Below are 21,057 nucleotides of genomic sequence, written 5' to 3'. Positions count from 1 at the left end.
TGTGTCAGTGGCCAAGTGTGACATCTAAACAATTTAATATTTATCACCCACAACAATAGCGCTTGAAATGTGGGGTTGCAGCAAGTCAATTTGGAGGTCTGTAACATGAAGAAGTTTAAAAAACCCTTGAACTAACACAATGCAGGTTCTAAATTACTCAACTTGTTGTTAATCAAATCTCCACAAGGTCAGTTTTTCCAGAAAAAAAGCCTCATTTTTAGATAGACAATGATGCACTTGTGAAATCCTATGATTAGCTTTCAGAGAGTCATGGATCTTTTTCAGTAGATATCAGATCTGAACTTGAACCATTTTATGTGAACCCTCAGCTCATAAATTGACCAAATTGGAGCTGAATGGTTTCTGCACTGGCGGTGCTCCAAAGCAATTGGTCTTTGTCAACATGCAGCAAAAGCTGACGTAGATAGGTTTCATAAGATGACATTTTGTTTGAATAAAGTAATCCCCATGTTGGGTCAACAAAGACAGTGCAGTGTATTAGCAGTATTGACAGCACCATTGCTCTGCTCCAGTATTATTTACATTATGAAGCTTGGGTATCTGGCAATTTCAGGCTAACTGTGGAGGAGGAGGGCGTTGCTTCGTGCTGCCAGTCAACTGCATGCTGTTTGCTCCTGGCTCAGTGGGGAGGGGAGAGTGGTGCTAAGAGTGTTGTTTTCCTGCTTTCCTTTAAACACACCTACCATGACTTTATCTCTACCTCAAAGTGTGTGTCTGCTCACCGGTCGGAGCTCCGTGGAGTCCCACTCCAGGTACTCCGCCACGTGGACCATCTGATTGATGATGCGATCCAGCTCCTGCCAAAAGGAAGAGGTCCCAGACAAGAACCACAATCCTCAGCCCTTGTGTATTTCAAACATGTAAGACTGGGATAAAAAATGTGGAAACTCCCCTGCTTACAATGTGAATGATGTGCTTTAAGCCATAATTTAAAGATGTTCCGATGGGGGGAAAAAAATGATGACGTACAAAACTACTGTAAACTCCTCCATCTTTGTACTATTTATAGCGCAGCGTATATCACAGTTTGGAGTATACCCAAAAAGGATTCATTCCTTGTTTAAGAAACCATTCCAACACATGGCCATTATGAAACTGAACAGAACGGCATATCCTACTATTAACAATGATCTCATGTAAACACAGCGGCTGTCACTGAGTGTTCAGGTTGCTATTCCTGGAGCCGCTGTGCAAAGGGCAAGGAGAGAGAGAGGGAGAGAAGGTGTAAAGAGGGAGAGAGAGAGAGAGAGAGAGAGAGGGAGTAACTCAGATACACATACAGAAACAAAGAGATGAGGACAGGGAGTGCACTCACCGAGCTGTCCAGCACCCCGTTGCCGTCTGTGTCGTACAGCCTGAACATGACTGCAGGGAAGCGAAAGAACAGAGAAAACTTAGAGAACAGAGATCCCATGATGAGTCAGATATGCTCTAATGAGTCGCTGTCTGAAGCCGCTGTGTAAAACATCCCCTCCTGGACTGTCTCCAGAGGGCCACAGGGTTACAGGAGTGGAGTGCGCCGCTGCCGATGGGATGGTTGGGTGGGGAGGTGGAGGCGTGGGGCGGTTAACAGAGATTATCCCTGTCAGTGTGCGTGCAGATATAGCCTGAGACGCTAAAAAAGTCAAGTGGGCACACCGGGGCTTAGGAATGTCACTGATCTGCTCTCTGTGGCTTGTTGCTAATGAGGATGTGTAACTGAGGTGGCCGGGGCCCTGGGGAGACAGGCCGGAGAGGGAGGGAGCGAGCGAGCAGCCGTGTTACTCTTGGTGTCAGCCTGAGCCGACATCATGCTACTGAGTGGGAGGTCAGGGCACAAACACACACACACACACATACACACACACTGCATAGTGAAGCAGCGCCCACTGTGCATCCACACGGGAGGATCTGACCCTCTACCCTCATCCCCGTCCCTGTCACTCACACTCCAGCTTGTCCTCCGGCATTCCCCTCTCGAGCAGGGAAAGGTAGCAGACGATGTCCTTCAGGAAGACCACCTGGGGGGGCGGCAGGGGGGAGCACTTCTGGGGCGACGGGCTCCTCCGCAGCGACAGGCGCTTCTCCGGTCGGTTCCTCTCTGCAGACGCACAACACACGAGTGTTTAGAGCTGCTCGCAGTGGCTGTCACTCTTTCCACTCTGTTCTGTGTACTGGTGAAAATGACTGAGTAAATTTAGGCAAAGTATGATAATAAATAGATGAGGGATGTAAATATTAGTTTTAATGTTTTAAAAGAGCCGGCGGTGACGGCACGCACTGCTGGCCAAAACAATAAGACGTCATGGGACAGGAAAAAAAGATTTGAAGGTCCAAAACAGAGGAACAGCACCAGGAGGAGATGCGTCACGTTCCAGTGCTGGACAGTTTCACTGACACGGTACAGCAACACTTAAACAGACACCTTAACTGCAGAAATGCCCTAACAGCAAACATCTCTCTTTTTCATCAGTATTTTTTTTTTATTATTATGAGTTGTTATCCCTGTTTCCTTACCCACGCAGTTAATTATGTTAGACATAATGACAAAAATAATCCCATATTTAATGAATAAACAAACAACTAAACATGGATGAGTACAGTACAAATCTCAGATTCTAATTTGTGTGTTGCCTGTACTGAAGCATAACTTTACTCTCCAATATGGGCCCTTCATTCTTTATGTAATCAATAAATTCTCCCTAAGAGGAAAAATGGCCTGTACCTTATATTAAACATCATTTCTTTGAATCACATGGTTATGTTAGAGGGTTCAGATGATTCCCATCAGTGTTTTCCATGAATTACCTAGCCTGTGACGTCACGCCACAGTCAAATTTGTCCCACCAGTTTCATAATGAACCAAAAATATTTTTCGGTTCATTCTCAAAATAACATAAAACATCTGTGACGTTGTGTTGGTTCAGAAAAGCATCTCCTCGTCAGTCAGTCAGCTGACTGCAGTATCCACTGTGGTTTTCCACTGGTCCAAACACAATTTTATCATTATCAATGTACAACAACAGAAAATGTCACTGCAGAAGTTATCATTGATAATTACATTAATCTAACTTTAGCTAAGTTAGGTAATGTTCACGTCAGTTAATAATGTTAGCTGTCAGTCTCCTGGGCCGCCTGACATATCCGGCTGCTTGTGGTGAAAAACAATGGTTGTGTCCGGAATCATTCACTCGTTCATTACTCCCTCCTCACTGCCTGTGGAGCTCTGTACAGTGGATTATATGGTGAGAAGGGAGTGAAGTCAGTTGTATAATGTATGTAACATTATAATCTAGGTAGCTAAAGTTAGGTAATTGTCTAAAATTAACGTTATTACCAGCGGCTCTGCCAAGAAAGCTGAAGTGACGCTGCTGTTTTAAGCTTAATGTTTGTACCCTTTTTTTTTTCAGATCATGAGTATTTTTAAATATTGCCAGAAGCGAGAGCGAGATCCACCACTAGATGATGAAAATATAGCTACAGAGAGGGGCTTAAGCGAGACATTTGTCAGCATGTGTCAAAAACTTGGAATTTAAGGATTAAAATATGGACATTCTTGTACGTTTTGAATTAACAGTTATGTGTTTCAGCCACTTTTTTTTATTTAAAATGCTTTCATTGTATCAGAGAACACAATAAACTTGCACTTTGTCCAACTTCACCTCTCAGATCTTTCAAATGTGAGTACACTGGACTGTATTGAACATATGAAAAAATAAGCAAGAATAAAAAAGCAGCTCTGAGATCATTCTTAATTTGAACTATTAATTAATAATGTGTGGTAGATTACAGATGTAAAAAACAGAACAACTGGAGGTCAAGTCAAAAAAGAATACCCTATTAAAAATACAATTATTCCAGTGAATTGCAAACTTGGATTGTTTTTCTACTTTTTTGTTGTTGTTTTTTTTGTTTTGTTTTGTTTTGTTATGCATGCAGGCAGCACAGGCCTCCTGTAAGAAATGATGTCATAATTCTTTCCCAGTGACAAACTTTGGATTTTTTTTTTTTCATTTTCTGACCTTAAGATTGCAGGAACAGCTACTGCTCTCATCCAGATGCCAGAAATCATTTCCAAGGTCATCAGACTTAAACTTGATGATGTCTCCCTGCTTCACCAGCTTGATCTGCACGTCAGGTATGACCATATATTTGTCGGACAACGCTCGCAGTGTTCCCTGTTCGAAAAAACCAACGACTCACATCTCTCAGGTTCGTATTGCTCACTTTATACTGTAATTGGAGTAACAGAAGCTACTAAAGGCATGGATAACCTTATCAGGGATGTGATTTTTCCTGCTTTATCAGGCATACATTTTTAATTTTATTAACTTAGATTCCTGCTTTCCTGCTATACTCCATTAACTAATTCTTTTAGTTATCTTTATCGAGCTATACTTAGTGCTGTTTTTGTTTCATTCAGATATCTGGATAAAGAGCGACTGGTTTTTAGCCAGTTCCATGATTGTCACTGCTATGAAAGCTGTCCTGCAGAACAAGTTGATTATGCACGGGAGCCTGCTAATTCATTTCATCATGCAGCTTGTACAATGACGATAAACTTTCAAGATGTCGGATTTTGTGGATTTTCACCCACAAAAAAACATAAATTTCCATCCCTAAAAATGAGTTGCAATTCCTATAATAACCATTTACAGTCCATCTGGTCTCACTGTGGCTGGCCTCACCTGGCGAGAGGTGGGGAGAGACCGGGGACCGGGCGGGACCTGTGTTGGGTGTCAGGGCGTTGCTGCTGCTGTCGGAGGGTTTGACTTGGGCGCAGGGCGACCGCTGGGGCCCCCCAGGCGTGTGGGCCCCTGTCCCTGAACGCTGTGAGGAGGAGCGGGATGAGCACGGGGAGGTGGTGGCCCCTGAGCCCGCCGTGGTTATTGCACTGGAATGCTCCGGTGTGTGTCGGCCCATGGCTGACAGGATGCTCTTTCCATTCATCCCTGTTGGAGCAGGCAGCAAGAGGGCCAGACGAAGACAAAATAAGAGAGAGACAAAAAAAAAAGAGAGATGAATGAGCTGAACAGAAAATATTAACATGATGGGCGACGAGGGGAAGGGATATTAGATGGGCAAAGCGTCAATAGGAACTGATGCATCGTAAGCGGCAACATGAAGCAGTAAAGAGGACGGGGGTCAACAACACTGAGTTAAAACATTACACCAATATCATTCACAAAGCGGTAGTACTGTCATCCACAGGCAAAATACCAAATGAGCTCACATCAACACAACAAGAGCACATCGACAAGGGAGCAAGGGGAAATAAGGCAGCAGGGCTCTTGTCCCATTAAGATGACATCAGCCTGATGATACAGTCGGCCTGCTGTGGTACCTGTAATGGGAGCACAGGCCACTTCGGTCTGTATAGAGATGCCTGCGTCAATGGAACGGGCCTCTGCGGTCAGTGAAGGTGAGAGTTGAGGGAAAAGAGAGAGCGGCAGAGGCAGCGAGAATGAGTGAAAGTTCGGGAGAGTATGACCAGATTATGAGTTATATATCTGCATACAAAAGATGAAAAGAGCAGTGAAAATATTCGGTTCACAAAAACTGGATGCTTTCAAATAAGACGACATGGTTTACACTTGAATTATCGATCCTGATTACGGAAGAATAATAGTTTGACTCCTGTAAATGCTGCCGTTTGCAGAAAACTACTCGCTTTCGCCTTAGTTGCCTTTTTTAGTTAACATAAAAGAGGTTGCCTTTATTATATGGCAACACAAATCAGGGATTGCAGAGAGAGAGATATTATGTTGGACTGAGAAAGCAGAAAGCAGCACATAAATCTCAGAGAAGCATTCCTTAGTTGTCCACAACAGCATCACTGATGGTAACACCATTAATTACAGAGCAGTAGTCCCTCTTGTGACTAGCTTTTTCAAGTAAAGGCTTCCTGTGGCTTCCCAAAGGATACAGTGATGCTATGAGGCTTTTTTCCACAGCAGAGAGGGTTGTACTAAGCTTTAATTCTGTCAGTAAAAACACTGAAAAATCACAGGAGGATAGAAAAAGAATTTGACCTATTTAATACCAACTAGCTCCAACCAGACTGGCAAATGTTACCCAACAGCTCCGTCATATCAGTCTGTGATTTCACCACCAGGTGGCACTGTAGGCTATGTCAGCTGTCTCCCCATGAGATCATGATCCAAAAGACGGGCAGTGAGGAATCAGCAGGAGACTTTGCTCAGCCTGATTTCTGCAAACCAATCATAGGATCTGCCAAATGAGTCTCATGTGATTTGATTTGCCTGCAAAGATTTGTGTTTATTTTGGTAAATGTGCAATCCATCATTAGGCCTGCTGACTTTGATTAAAGTGCACCCATTATGCATGTCACTTGTAATTACGGCCTTCATTGTAACCGTATCGCATGGATATGATTAAATTAGAATTGATCTCTTGGACAAACTGTGACTCTGAACACTGCCAATGCACAGTGTGCAGATACTTCAAAGAAAACAGGAGATAAAGTAGAACTTGTACTTCCAGTAGACTGTGTTAAAGTGAATTAAAAGTAATTCAAGCCAAGTGACTACCTCTCTAATCTGTTGGCCAATGTTAAACCTGCTGTTACAAATCTGGAAGAGGCATTTGATTTGGATCTCTAAGTTTGTACAAAAAAAAAAAGGACAGTGAAGTCTTGATTCTTTTAAAATATTGCCAACATATTCTTCCAAAATATTCTTCTATTTTTAGTAATTTTCTCTCTCATTTGGAAGGCTGCAGCTCTCTTTATTCAAGTCTGTCATAAATCCCTCTCTTGCCTCCAACTAGATTATTTTTATGGCATTTCCGCCTTTATTGGATAGTGTAGGCAGATATGACAGATGAGACAGAGAGAGGGGGATGACATTCAACAAAGTTACCGGGATAAAGTCAAATGTGGGATATCACAAACTGTGACACTCCAGCAGAGAGGCTTTTAACAAAAACTAAGAGATGAGTGTTTAGCAGCGCTACATGGGTGGCCTGTTCAGTTTACAAGTGCTGGATTTATCAGTTGCCAATCCCCCATGTCTCCAATCAAACCATAGAAATAGACTCCTATTTCAACCGTCCCTCCATCCCTCCATCTGTCTCCTGCTCTGCTGCTCTCCAGCGAGGGGCAGACAAGCAGGGGAGGCAGGAGACAGAGCCCAGTGCCAGGGCCCACACAGTGCTTGTATTTATACCCATATGGAAGGGAGGAGGCTGACACACAGTTTACAAGCTGCACGGTGCACAGTGCATGTAATGAACCAGAACGCCCCGAAAGATGGCTGTCTGTCTGAGTGCCATAGTTCTGATCAGTATGAAGTCCTTCAGTAATCAGTTACATGGTTCATGTGCATGTGTTTGTGTGCGTGTGTGTGTGTGTGTGTGCAGGTATTTGTGCCCATGATTATCTATGTGTCTGTACTTGTGTGCATCATGAATGCATACATTTCATTGGCATCAAAGGGAAGGGGTAAAAGTAGTTTAACATATTTCTTTTGTTAGTCAAATAATCTATCCAGCGCTTTGTCCATTGGATTTTCTGTTGTTGACGTTTGTTCATAGACGGTGCTTTTTTCTTTGTCTGTTAAGCCACCGTGGCTATTTCTGCTCAGATCTACCATACACCAAGGATTTAGGACAGCCACTGTAAACGTTTTAGTGACCTGGATATAGGCTGAATGACCGCTGATTCATTGTTCAAATATTTTTAAATCAAAATGTCATGGATTACTACCTGAACTAAGGGATCACTGGGGATAAAGATGTGAACAAATGGCCTACCCAGCATGCCTGCACCTGTGCGGGCCACATCAGGGGAGCAGCCTCCTGTCTTGCTTTTGAAGGAGGTGAAGAGGTGCTGACAAAGCTCCTCTGGGATGTCGTTCTCTAGGTACGTGGCCATGAAGAGCTGGAAGCCTTCATAGTCGATGGGCTGCAGAGGAAATGAAGGAAAAATACAGTGGGTGAAGAGAACCACAGCATGCAAGCGAGGTCTTGAGTTACGGTCACAACGGCAATGAATGAACAATAAAGTTGTTCTAATAATGGATAGCAATGGATTTTCAGCATCGAGTGGAATTGCCCTGGAATGCAGTTCTGTAACTGTAATTTGGGATGACATGGAAACACTTTATCAAAAATAGCAATCTTTATGGAAACATGTGGTTTTAGGCCATTACAGTGAGAACGTACTTGATGGATTTCACGGTGTGGCCAACTTTCTCTTGTTTTAAATGTCAGCAAAATGTCAAAAGTGCAGTCTGTCAGGCCAATCAGCTGACCAGCAGACAAGATCTCTCTAAACTTGGCACGACGAGAATGGAAGTGCCGGAAGCTGCATCTTGACAATGACCTTGGTGCAAATTAGGCCCGATGGTTTAAACAAAAGATGCAAGGATAGCCATTCAGACGGCCCGACGTGTTACATGAACATTCCTGAGCTGCAAAGCTGAACACACAAAGGTTTCTAAATGTCAATGTTAGCGTTCCTCCCATTTGTCTCCTGTAAATGTCCCCTCCCTCAGCTGCCCCTCACACAGACACATGGTGTGAACATGGTAACACTGAACTCAAGTCAATGACCCTCATGAACTTGGCCCTCTTGCCCCTCTGGCAAGGTGAGAGATCGTCTTCAGCGGATTAGACAGAGTTATGTTGTTGTTATATGCTGAACAGAATGTGCATGCAGTCTGCCAACACAGACACCACACAGCATGCAGAGCCCGCCGGGCTGAGGCTTACTTGGTTGAGAACGTCTTGCTTCTGTTTAACAGTTGGAAAAGTAGCAAGGAGGAGGTAGAAAGGTAGAGGAAAGAAAGGGTTAAGTACGTTGCAGAAAGTCACATCTCCAGTGAAGATGCTGGGCGGTGAAGTTTCGGACCAGGCTGGCTGCTCTGGTTCTGTGGTGCATCGCTCTTGCAACTTGTGTGGAGCCACACTCACCCAAGCACCCTAAACCTTAGACCCAACAGCCTCAAGATGCCACAGTCATTTATTTTCCCAGCACAACCTGTTCAAAGACTTCAGAGGAAATATTGACCACATACTGTAATTTCAAAATAAGAATGCAAGGTCAATAAACCCCATAAGCCCATTAAATGTCTAAGTGTGATGCTGCATTATGGACACAGTTTGGAAATGCATGTTTGGTGATTATAACGAACAACGCTAAGATAAGGTGCATGGGCGTCACCAGCATTGGGCTTCTGAGGCTTTTGACTGGGAATAACGACCAAGTTTGTGACGTCTTCCGCAACAAACCATCTATTTTGATGCTGTGGAAACACGGACAGGGCTGGATAAAGATTTTCCTCTCTCACAACCTGACAGTCATGGCAGAGTTGAATGTAAATGTCATGGCCAAAGATAGGAGAAGACTGGTTTAAGCTGATGTTAGCAGACAGTATATATACATGTCAATTCTGCTAACTTAGCAGGGTAACGTTAGCACTGCCGGTACGAGCTAACGTTACCTGCTTCAGCTTTGTATGGCCACAACACAATAACGTCACAACCAAAAGACGAGTTAAAACCAAAATAAAATAAATTTTGGGTGACTAAATATATTACCAGGGTTGAATGAGGCTAAGATAATGTTACCAGGTAAGCACATGCCACCTTGGGTAACACAGGTGTGCAATGATTGCTGCAGCACTGAATACAGTGCATGTTATGAAATATATGTTCTCAATAATTGGCTGGGTGGTAAACACAAAAGTACTCACATTCACCCAAATTTTGAAGAAAGACAGCAGACCTGATTACACTGACATCCCTTTCAACCTTGCAAAACTGAGACTTTTAGTAACAATAACATTAAAAGTGTCCAACATGTAACACAATGCATACTTTAACAAGTTTAGTGTTCTTTGCTTTTGCTCAATAAATGGATTACCGAATATAACTTTATTTTAATTGTATCATTATTTTTTTACCATTTTATTGCGGCTTACAATATCTTCATTTTATATTACATGATTCTTTGATACAAAGCCGGTTGGAACTTAATGCAGAATGCAGATTTCATTTTTTTTAGCTAAAGGTAAAATGCATGAGATGTCCCTCCACAGTCCAACCCCACATTAACTGGCCTCAGCTGCAAATGTATTCAGACCTTGGCAACGCTGGTGGGGTGAACTGTGGACTCCAACATGCAGCTTTCCATTTCTAAGACATAAAAAATGAATTTTGACGGTGAAATCCAACCCCTGAGTGTATTTCTCACATCTATCTGTTTCGTCTGTGCTCCCGGTGGAAGCCATCGCACCAGAAACCATCTTTGACTAGTGGCTTCTTGCTGCACGCTATGTGGCCGAGATTTCCTCCTAGGATTTGAACGGGTCGGGTTCAGAGCCATGATGCAAGTAAATGCAAATAAACTGCAGAGGCATCTCGAGGCTGTTTGGGCTAACTAAATCCTTTTCCACACAGGGAACATTTGGTTCGCACCAAAATAGGACGGTATGAAGCCGGTCTCTAATGCACAACAGGTCTGGATGGTAACATTCCTCTAATATCCCTGTGCTGCATGGATTCAGAGCTGCTGTAATTGACACCCATCACAGAAGAAGACACTGTAATGCAGATACCCCCTCACTTCAGCGCGGCTGACCTAACCCTGAGAGCTCCCAAAGCCAGCCAGGCCCAGTGAGGTATTATTCATATCACTCATCTCCTTATTTGGCCAAACAAACCACAAGACTTTAATTTGCTGTGCATCTTGTAGCACGGCAGTTTCACAGAAATATGCTCATGCACACACACACGCCATAGAAAACATAGACATATTAGTGCAACTCCACCTCTCCTTCTCTCTCATTCTCTCCCTCACACACACCTAGTCTTCCTTTTTTTCTTTCTCCTTACACATTCCCTTGTTTCCCTTTTTGTCCTCATAAATGTTAACTTCAAAATAAGGGCACCCAGATGTATTTTATAGGATTTGTGGAATTCCTCCGTCTCTCTAGCAATCGACCAGCCAACATCCCATTGCTTTCCTCCGTGAGCGGGCTCGCTGGATCACATTAAAGGTTGCCAATCTGCAAATATCTCCCAAGGGCAACTATGACACATTTACATGGTTCATTTAATCTTTTTCATTTTGGCAGAGCTTCCACATTGATTTGATTGATTTCCTTTGGCCTTAAAATGTAGGGATATGAGGGTTATGAGAGGTGATTTCTTCCGTGGAGGAAAAGCCAGAGTACTGTCCTGCTGGTGGAGAATATTTATGTCTGTCTAGACTACAGAAAAATATTTAACCTATATTCCATGTGAGCCTGGAAAGTACTTAACATGGAATAAAATCCACTTAAAACACCTCAACACTGTTTACAAACGGGTATCTTGCATTTCTATGACCGTTCTGTTGTTTGGTGGCCGACGTTTCTCATTTGTTCTCATATTTGTTGCTTTTGCGAGATAACCACAAATATCATTATTGGTTACAGCAGGCAGCTGATAGATTAGAGACAATGTTGTCACTGCAAATCATGTTCTGAGCTACAATCATTGTATCACAAAGCAGAATTTTGGTACTGATACCAATACCAGTGAAATTCCACGATTCTTAATACCAGATTTGATTCCATGGCAAAAACAGAAGTGTTAAAAAACATTGTGTGATTGCTATGTTCCCAGGGTCGTATGTTCCCAAGCGTATTATGGCAAATAATTAGGACATTTAGGGGTAAGGTTAGGGGTAGGTTAGAAGAGATGGTTCTTATATTGCCACAAATATGGATCCAGTGCGCTCGCAAGAGAGAAAATCCACTTAGGGTTAGGGTTAAAGTCAGTTAAAGGGCTGGAGGTAATGTGTGCTAACAAGGACAAGTGGTATAAATATATACAGTTCAGGCAGTGTGGTTGCACTGGGGCTCATGGGTCAGGGGGATCTGTACAAAGAGCAGGACCTCCAACAAGAACTCAAGCTGCAAATGGTGCCACAACAGGCAAACCCATCTCATCAACCCATCATGTTTCACTTCTCAAACACATGTATTTTCACTCAGATATTGATGCAAAGACTACTTCCATAAAATCCTCTCATGTTACAGAGCATGCATGTGTTTGTACTGAGCATATAACATGGTACCTGCTTTGCCCAATTAATAGACAACCAATCGTTTTAGTTTGCTGCTCAGCCACGAAACCCCTGGTTACCCTGCTACATTTTTTTTTGGCTGATCTGTTATTTTTGTGCAACAACAACAGTAGAATCACAGCCCCAGTTGTGTGCAACAGGTCGTTGTGGGTGGTTAACCACTTAAGAGCTGGAAATTTAGGAAAGTTGGAAAGTTTTTTAAAACTACAATTACTGTGTGTAAGCCACAATTAATATGGGCAAAAAAAACCTCTATGTGTCATGAATTCTTTTGAAAGAACTGGGAAAACCCCATTCATTTCTCTTCTATTTTTTTCATAACTAACAAAACAGAGACAAATGACAGCATGATTTCTGGGGCCAGCGCATCATAAGATCAAATCTTTTGACATCTGGTTTCATCTCCCCTGTCAAAACAAGATGTAACATTTCAATGACCATTTTTGACCATGGAGAACTGCTGTGTGGGTAATACCAGAAAATCAATTATCAGTGGGAAACCATTTCTACATGTTGCAAGTAGATTGTTTTATGAGAAGGCCACTTCATGTTGTTGGGGTGGGAAAAAAAAAACATGTTTTGTATGTGACATGATCGATCCTGCTGCCAAATGAGCCGAACAGAACGACCCCGTGAGAAATTCCTCAGGCCTGATGGGTATTTAGCTATTAACAGCTGTCAAGGGGAAACCCTGTGGGTGAAATGTACAGCTTCTGTCTCCCTGTCACTCATCAATCACACAGAAAAATGGTGCTGCTGCTGTCTGCCGTCCCGATCGGAGGAAGGGACGATGTCGTGAATGCTGATGGCGGCTCAAACTGCCAATCATTCTTCTTTTCCTCTCTCCACCCCTCTCTGTCGTTTTTAAATCTACACTTGAAGAGGAAGGAGAACAATTTGGCTGAGAAGGAGCTATAAAAAAAACACAAGTGGGAAGGAGGAGAGGTCTTCAGCGTGTCACACACACACACACACACACACACACATACACACACACTCTTTTCTCACCAGCCGGCTCTGGGTAGATTCCACTACAGCTGGCACTGGGCACTGATGAGTCATTAGAGGTAGGCACACACACACACACACACACACACACACATAAATGCATACACACACAGACTAATGGACAGCAGGAGCAGTGCCATGGTGACCACACTCCGTTGTCGCCATGGCGCCTGGTCAAGGTCCGGTCTGAGACAAACCACATGACCTCTGAGTCTGACTGGTTCCTATGGCGCCAAACATCTAGCTGTGCTGTTAGTCATGTCATCACGAATATGGAGGGGAAGCTGACAGCACAGGGGAGGTGGGTCGGGGGTGATAATGAAGAGGGAGGAGCAGCAAGAGGAGGAATTAAGGTGAAGACAGGAAAAGTAAATACTCATACACAGAATCAAGCTGGGAGGTGATGAAGAGAGACAGACAAAAGAAAGCGGAGGGAGGGAAACAGGTGTTGAGCACAGAGCAGAACGGTTGGATTTTAAAATAAGACCTGCCAAGAGCCAAATTCACCTTTGATGGATAAGTTACCCACCACACTGGCTGGCAGCTTTGTAGGGAAAAAAAAAATAATTTCAACATTTGAAAGTCTTGGTTTCTAGAAATGTGTCCCTGCTGACCGCTGGGCACACTTTCCAATCAGAGCACAGCAAAACAATCGCTCTCTGTCAAACAAACTCCTGTTCGTCCTGTTTGTCAGCCAGCCAAGTACGTTTTTCCTCTCCGCTATTCCTGGTTTAAAAAAAAAAAAAAAAGTGCTGTTATTGATTCAATGGTTAATTTTTGGCATTAGCTTTGACACGGTGAAGTTAGGCCTTGCATAGAGATGGGTCAGTTTAGTGCAGTTAAGGTTTAAGTACGATGAAGCCCAACTCCGAGTAATTTTCTGTACTTGTGTTCTGCTGAGATGGCAGCCCTAGATTCACAAATCTAGGTCCAAACTTTTGCGCGTGCAATTAGGGTTACGATGTCAAGTGCTGAATGAAGTGAGTGTGTGTGAGAGTTTTGCAAATCCAGGGTTACCATTTAGACATGACTCCGCACTTCATAATTCAAGTGGCGGCTCCTGAGTCTATTCATTCCAATGGAAGAAAATGTACCTGAGTGAAGATTATGACTGATTCTTATACTGCATAGTCACTGAAGTATATATCTCACATCTCTTGAAGATCATTTTCACACTATTTCGATATTTTTCAGAAATTCAGAGTAACAATTCGGGAGAAAAGTAATTTTGTTACAGCCCTGCTGTGTGTCACTTAGCCACTATCTGATGGCGCTCCCTCCTGCAGAGACTTTGCTAGGAGAAAAAAAAAAAAAAAAAAGACAACCATGCCCACTTAGCAGACAGGAAGTTTATAGCAGTGGCACAGCTTGTAGTGCATAATCTTCCTCTATTAGAGCATCTTTGATCGCTCTCCTGTTCCTCCTTTTCTCAGCTGTGTGGGTGGTTAACTAGCCTGATGACACCTGAAAGTTTATTACCACGCCGTGCCACACTGCTAAAAATGAAGATTAAAAACACCTTCCATGGTGTAACTGGATGAAAAAGTTTTAATTGAATTTACAAAACTGCTGTTGTCTCCTTACTGAATGTTTCTACTGCCCTGTACATAAAATTGCACTAAAAATGGCAAGAGTGGCACATTTCTATAAAATGTATGAATTGTTTTGGTTGATAAAAGTTATTCTTAGGGAGTAATTTAAAAAAAAAAAAAAAAAAAAAAATTAAGATTATATGACTCAGCAGGTTCATGTTGGAGTTGAGTTGAAGGGGGTGTGATGTGATAGAGATGGAGAAACACAGACTGTGACTGAAAAAAAGTCAAGAGATTAGTAATACAGTCAGAAGCCCAGATGTCATCATAAATATCAAAATAAAAAAATAAATATCGCCAACAGTTCCAGTTAGGCTGAATCCCACAGGGGATTTGTTTTTTCGCAGCCAGGGTTCACATAAAAATTAAATACAAAAGGCCAACATCATCAACACAATAACAACACAGATCCACTGCAACGAAATGGAAATTCATAACATATACAAAGTTACTACAGCGATCTATTGTTGGGCTGATTTGCTGACGTCAGGGGCCAAAGTTGACTGTGAGCGTTTGTACAACAGTCTATATCTAAAAATGGAGGGAGTGACTAAGCATTTTGGCGGTGGCTAATGCACTGAGTCAGAGGGAATTAACAGGCGCTTGCGTCTAGTGACGTCACACCATGTGGTTGGTGTGTGTGTTTGTGCAAGAGAGTGCGGATGAGACACACACACAGAGAGGGAGAATTGAATAAAACATGATAAATAGGATGAAAGGAGCACATGAGGGATTAAGGAGCAGAGTGACGTACCTGCTCAGGGTTGTATTTGGAAAGGACTCCTTCACCGTGAAACTCCTCCAGCACATCCTTCAGCTTCTTGGTGGAGTCTGAGGAGGAAACAGAAACCAGTTTTTACCCAATTTGACGTTTTTACATAGAGCGTATTTTACACCTAAACATTGCCAAGCTGAGGAAGCCATAATAATTCCCTCATTTGTAATTTATATACTAAAAATAATAATAAAAGTTCTTTCTGTCATATGTTTGGGCCGTGTCCCATTGTGGTTTCTTCTTGGCAGCAAGGCGGCGTGTTGTGATCTAATAACACTGGAAAGGCAATGGCATGTTTTCCGAGGTTCCCCATATCGAGTGATAACTCTGACCTCAATTTAACAGCCGGAGAAAAATCCATATGGTGAGCTGGACTTACAGCTGCAAAAAAAAAAAAATATATATATATATATCTTCAAGAAACCGTTCATGACACTTCAACACCAACATTTTAAAACTTTCACTTGCAAGTATCAACAGCGCCTCAAGAAACACTTTAGACTCGTGGACTGCAGGCATCAAGAGGCTGAAGGTGTTTGCATTGTTGAAATTACTTTCTTTTTTCACTTATTATATAAATTTCCTTGATTTAAGTGTGTCAGTGTGAGAAGATGGAAAGGTATTGCCACATGTCAGGGCGTAGTGGCGGTGAGGTAGTGAGTATTGGTGCATTGATCATATGCTTTTGATTATGACATGACTGCACATTAACTAAAAGGCTTGCATGCTTTAATACTGCATTAAACTTTTAATATTACATTTTAAGCTCCATATTTGCTTCAGTACAACACCTACTCCTCTCACAAACCTTGTAAGTACATTGCAGGGATTTTTTTATATTTTGACTCAAGTAAAGAAGTGACATGAAGACCACCACCAACTGCATTTTTTTCAAGCAGCTTTGACCTTGTGTATACAGCATCATAGCTCCCAACCACAGTATTCCTTTGGACAGAATCCAATCCTCTAATAGAGGAAACGTGGCACATTTTATTAGCGAGCGCCCTGATTGAACTCTTTTTACCGGGAACCTGTGAGTCACCCTGTCAGTGATTGTGCGCGAAAGGGGGACATGGTGTGTTTTTCACTTTTAGATGCTAATCCCTCGTACGCGCACGCACAAACAGTCCTCTGAACCGGCAAACACACACACACACACACACACACACACACACACCCATCACAGAGTGTCCTGGACACTAACCCTAATGACCCTCCTCCCATGATCATCTGTCATCAAAGTGCGGGGGCCACATGTGCAGGTGTGCAGGGGCAGACACCCCCCCAACACACACACACACACACACACACGCTCATAAGACCTGATTTCAGCAATCATGTGAGCTCTCATAATCAACTCTGGATGGACCTTCCTGTTTGGCACATCACTTCATTATATTTAGTGCTCAGCAGCTTTGCAGGCCGTAATGCTTTCCTAATTTTGTCCTGCGTTAGATGTCGGCAATAACGCAAGGAAGGAAGGATGGAGCGCGAGGGGAGCCGAGCACCTCAGATAAGATGAGCAATATGTGATTAGAGAGCATCCGGCGTGTAAACAATGCAAAGTCTGTCGCATTAGCCGTATGCCCGGCGTGATTAGTGACCTGCGAGCGTGGAAGCAGCATCACCATCAAATGCACTCAAGTCAACAGTTTCATTTGTAGTTCATTATTTATTCCGTACAGAAAGGCAAATGCACAAAACCAGCCAATTAGAACTGGCCAATCTATTGATCCACATCCACCATATATTCCTCATGTGGAGAACCGTAAGTGGTTATCCGGCTTTATAATGGACACCAACCTTTAAGCCCTATAGTGGCTCTCCTTTATGGACCCCTGCCTAGTGAAGGACATAAACACCCTGGTTCTCCCTCTTATGCACACACTGTGCTTCATTAAGCCTCTGATTGATTGGATGGTGAAATACAACCCTTCCCCTTTTCCCGCTCTCCACCACTGAGACCTAACAAGCTTCAAGGCTCCTTCCCGTCATGTACATCTGTCATGTTTCAATCACGGCCCTTCTCTATATGAGCCGGCTCGCTCCTATCACATGTAACAAAGCTGCAGCGTCGTGATGGAGAGAGACTTGGATCGTTTAGCGTGTGTGTATTTTTGGGTGGACCTTGTACATCCTGGACTCCAGGCTAGACTACATTTACAACCTTTCTTGTTTGCAAGGAGGCTTCCTAGTTAGGTGGCATTTTTATGTCTCATCACTGTAGGAAATATAGGACACATCCTAATTAGGTTTCTTGGTTCAGCTAAATTTTAAGGAAGTGGTTTGGCTGGTGAATAGGAAATCCCACGAGACCGTTCTAAAAGTTTCTGTAAATGTAAATACATGACACCTGTTATCTTTATCCTTTCCACAGTAAAAGGACATTAAACATTGTGTATCCACAAACAAGATAGGGAAAGAAACACCTAAGGGCTTATAGTGTCATTCTGTATAGTGAATACAGTGGTCCCTCGTTTATCGCGGGAGTTACGTTCTAAAAATAACCCGCAATAGGCGAAATCCGCGAAGTAGTCAGCTTTATTTTTTACAATTATTATAGATGTTTTAAGGCTGTAAAACCCCTCACTACGCACTTTATACACTTTTCTCAGACAGGCATTAACATTTTCTCACTTTTCTCTCTTGTTTAAACACTCTCAAAGTTCAAACCTTCGTAGAAAAATAAGTCCAGTATTATAGAATGAACATATTCTGTACTGTACAGGACACACGGCACGGAGGAGATTGATTCACAATGGTCTACAGTCCCTTAGCCAATCAGGACGCAGAACACAATGCGCGGGCTCTCCCTTAGCCAATCAGGATGGAGAACACAATGCGCTGTAAAAAAAAAAAAAAAAAAGCATGCAAAATTGCACTAAAAACAATCCGCGAAACTGCGAGGCCGCGAAAGGTGAACCGTGTTATAGCGAGGGACAACTGTATAGTGAATTCTACACAGTCGTGACATGTCCTTGCTAGGTTGCCTAAATTCATGCAAGCTTCTGGACAAAAAAAAGGTTCCTAATAAAAAAACATAACTAGGTATGCAGACGACAGGAACCTTCTGAGTGTCATTAACCATGCCAGTCCAATGAAAGCCGGCCTGCGCTGAATGGATATAAAAATGTGACATGACGAGACCGTGACTCCTGATGGCACAGGGCCTACGACAAAATGGACAGGTTAGGACAAAGACCTAGGCCCTTTTGATTCATTGATTGTATTTGTTTAGCAAACAGTTAATGCATTCAAACAAGCCATAATGCACCCTTGGTTGGGCGCTAGGCTGTGATTATGAAGCGTTCTCTTAAGTGTCCAATGATCAAATAAATGCAATAAAGTTAAACTATATTCAACTAATAATGTTTTAGTGAGTCAGAGAAACACATTATAAACTTACTTACTTTGACACGGGCAAATGAGGTTAGGCTCTCAATTTTCAGTCAGCGAGCACCAGAGCCCACTGGAAAAGTGGTGTCAAAGTTTAAGTGCTGAGCCCTGAAAAGCCTCTTCAAATTATACTCCTTTTTTTCCCAGAGATGCTCGCACTGCACAGTAAACACACATGCTTTGCACCAACAGGCACGGACAAATATTTCTGTCTGCACTCACTGTGAAATTGCCTGTTTTCATTGTCTTTTTTTTTTGTTGTTGTTGTTGTTTTGTTTTGTTTCGATGAAGCGAGGAGCCATGTTAAATGGACCTGTCCATCACAAGTAAAACCGAAGTTGTTGAAAATGTTAAACTGATAGACTTGCAAGGAAGGCGAGTCTCATGATGCGGGGACGACGTCAGAATGATGATAGGTGGCAAATCAAAGCTTCCTGTGGCTACATGGGCTGAAAATCCATCTGTGTGTCATGTCATGCCATGCACCGTGGACCAAAATTAACAAGGGCAGAATGTTTACTGTGATGGATTACCTCTCTCAAGTAACTTTCATGTTACTGTAAGTTGATTTTCATACCACTGCACAATAAATGGAAACAGTTTGTTGCCTGACAGATGGGCAAAAAAACATTCAGAAATCAAAACAAGGTTGGTATGCTTTTGGAGAGTTGTCATTTGTGATGAAAAATATATCTACAGTGTAGCTGAAGCCAGATGAAACTTTTATCCACTATCGCCGGAGAAACTAAAATCTTTTTAGTTTAGTTTTTATTTAGTTTGCGATGGTCAAGAAAAAGGCAGCTCAAACATCATTTTACAGGAATAAGCATTTGTAAGGATGCAGGATTCAGCCACTGACTGTATTATAAGGTGTGTAGGGGAATAATGGTACGTGATTCATGGTGTGTAGCATCCGAACTCTAAATGTTGTGCGGAGGAAATTGTAAAATCTGAACGGAAGATTTCATCAGCAGACAGTTTAAAGACCACACCGGTCCTATTTTGTGCTCTCGTCAACAGTTGTATTTGTTTGTCACAAATATCAGTTGCATAAATGTGTACAAAATATTCTTTGGCATATTAGAGGTCAAGGCTAACTTACCCCAGTTCTCTCCTGTTCATGTTCAAAATGTGAAAATCTGCTAAACTTCAGAGTTGCTACGTAAAATTTCATCTTGTGAAATCTTATCTGGTTCATACATACACTAACATGGAGCTAAAAGGAGCTATTTTTTTCCCAGCACATTTGAACTGTGCTCAGTGTCTGCTCTGTTGTGAGTGGCTGTGAGCCCAGGTGTAGTGGAGGTCAACGATTGGCTGAAAGTTGGAAGAAGGAAACAAAAACAAGAAACAGAGGGACCACCTGGGGTGTATTCAACGACGTTACGATACGTGACGTTGTGTGACGTTGTCTCATTGAATGGTGTGTTTGGTCTTAACGTTTTCTAACAGAGAGCAACATGCCTCGGGGGTAGTTTTCCTCCATTTTGTGGGTGTGTCAGAGGTGTTATCCAATCAGCATCAGCCTGTATTTAAGCCTCCGCGATTTAAAACGATAGAGTACCATTATGGCTTCCAAGTTGCTATATCAGTGTAGCCAATGATTAAAATGTTATGTTGAAGAGATGTACGTGGTAAGTATGATGATAGATCAGACATAGATTATTGTTTTTCCTCAATAATATGGCAACTTTTATTCAACTTAAAACTTAAAACACACTTTTATCCATTTTTATAAACAGTGGTTTGTAAATCTACGTCTAAGTGACAGTTCAGCTCACAGGACGTGCATAAACACAGCAGAGCAGATCCGTCACCTGAAATGTTTCTCTTCTCATCCTAAAATGAGCGACAAAAGTCAGGTCAGTGTAGTTAGGAACTACAGTTTCCACATAACCACTGATCCGGGTTGGAGGTCTCCTCATTTCTTTTAGCTTGATGTTATGTACCGGTACATCTACGTTGAATACGGCCCAGTTTTCAGATCCCTGTGGTGATTGTGTTCCTCAAAAGTGACTAGTGACACATCTAGTGACTTTTTTTCTGATCTTTGGGAGAACACATACAATTTAGCAACAAGGTGAAATTGTAACACACAACAGTCTGTTCCACACTTCATCCCTCAAGCACACTAATGAGAGTCCAGTCTTCTGCAGTCCAGTGAACAGCTGTGTATATGCAAATGAATAGCA

The 21,057-nt window shown here is 42.5% G+C and overlaps 1 protein-coding gene across 1 annotated transcript in view; it reads right to left on the bottom strand.

Moving 5' to 3' along the window:
- Window positions 1–21,057, bottom strand: part of dgkg (diacylglycerol kinase, gamma) — a 104,773-nt gene that overhangs the window by 68,320 nt on the left and 15,396 nt on the right. Inside the window, exons 3-10 of the mRNA XM_030080697.1 lie at window positions 15,449–15,525; window positions 8,734–8,754; window positions 7,774–7,924; window positions 5,345–5,407; window positions 4,689–4,952; window positions 1,949–2,101; window positions 1,337–1,386; window positions 744–818 (exon numbers count right to left, since the gene is read on the bottom strand). Coding sequence (XP_029936557.1) covers window positions 744–818; window positions 1,337–1,386; window positions 1,949–2,101; window positions 4,689–4,952; window positions 5,345–5,407; window positions 7,774–7,924; window positions 8,734–8,754; window positions 15,449–15,525 — 854 coding nt within the window. The remainder of the gene's footprint in view (window positions 1–743; window positions 819–1,336; window positions 1,387–1,948; window positions 2,102–4,688; window positions 4,953–5,344; window positions 5,408–7,773; window positions 7,925–8,733; window positions 8,755–15,448; window positions 15,526–21,057) is intronic.

This window comes from Myripristis murdjan, chromosome 21 (assembly GCF_902150065.1).
Source record: "Myripristis murdjan chromosome 21, fMyrMur1.1, whole genome shotgun sequence".
Classification (NCBI taxonomy): Eukaryota; Metazoa; Chordata; class Actinopteri; order Holocentriformes; family Holocentridae; genus Myripristis; species Myripristis murdjan.
The sequence above is the reverse complement of the archived record's forward strand: the minus strand, read 5'-3'. Positions and strand labels throughout refer to the sequence as shown.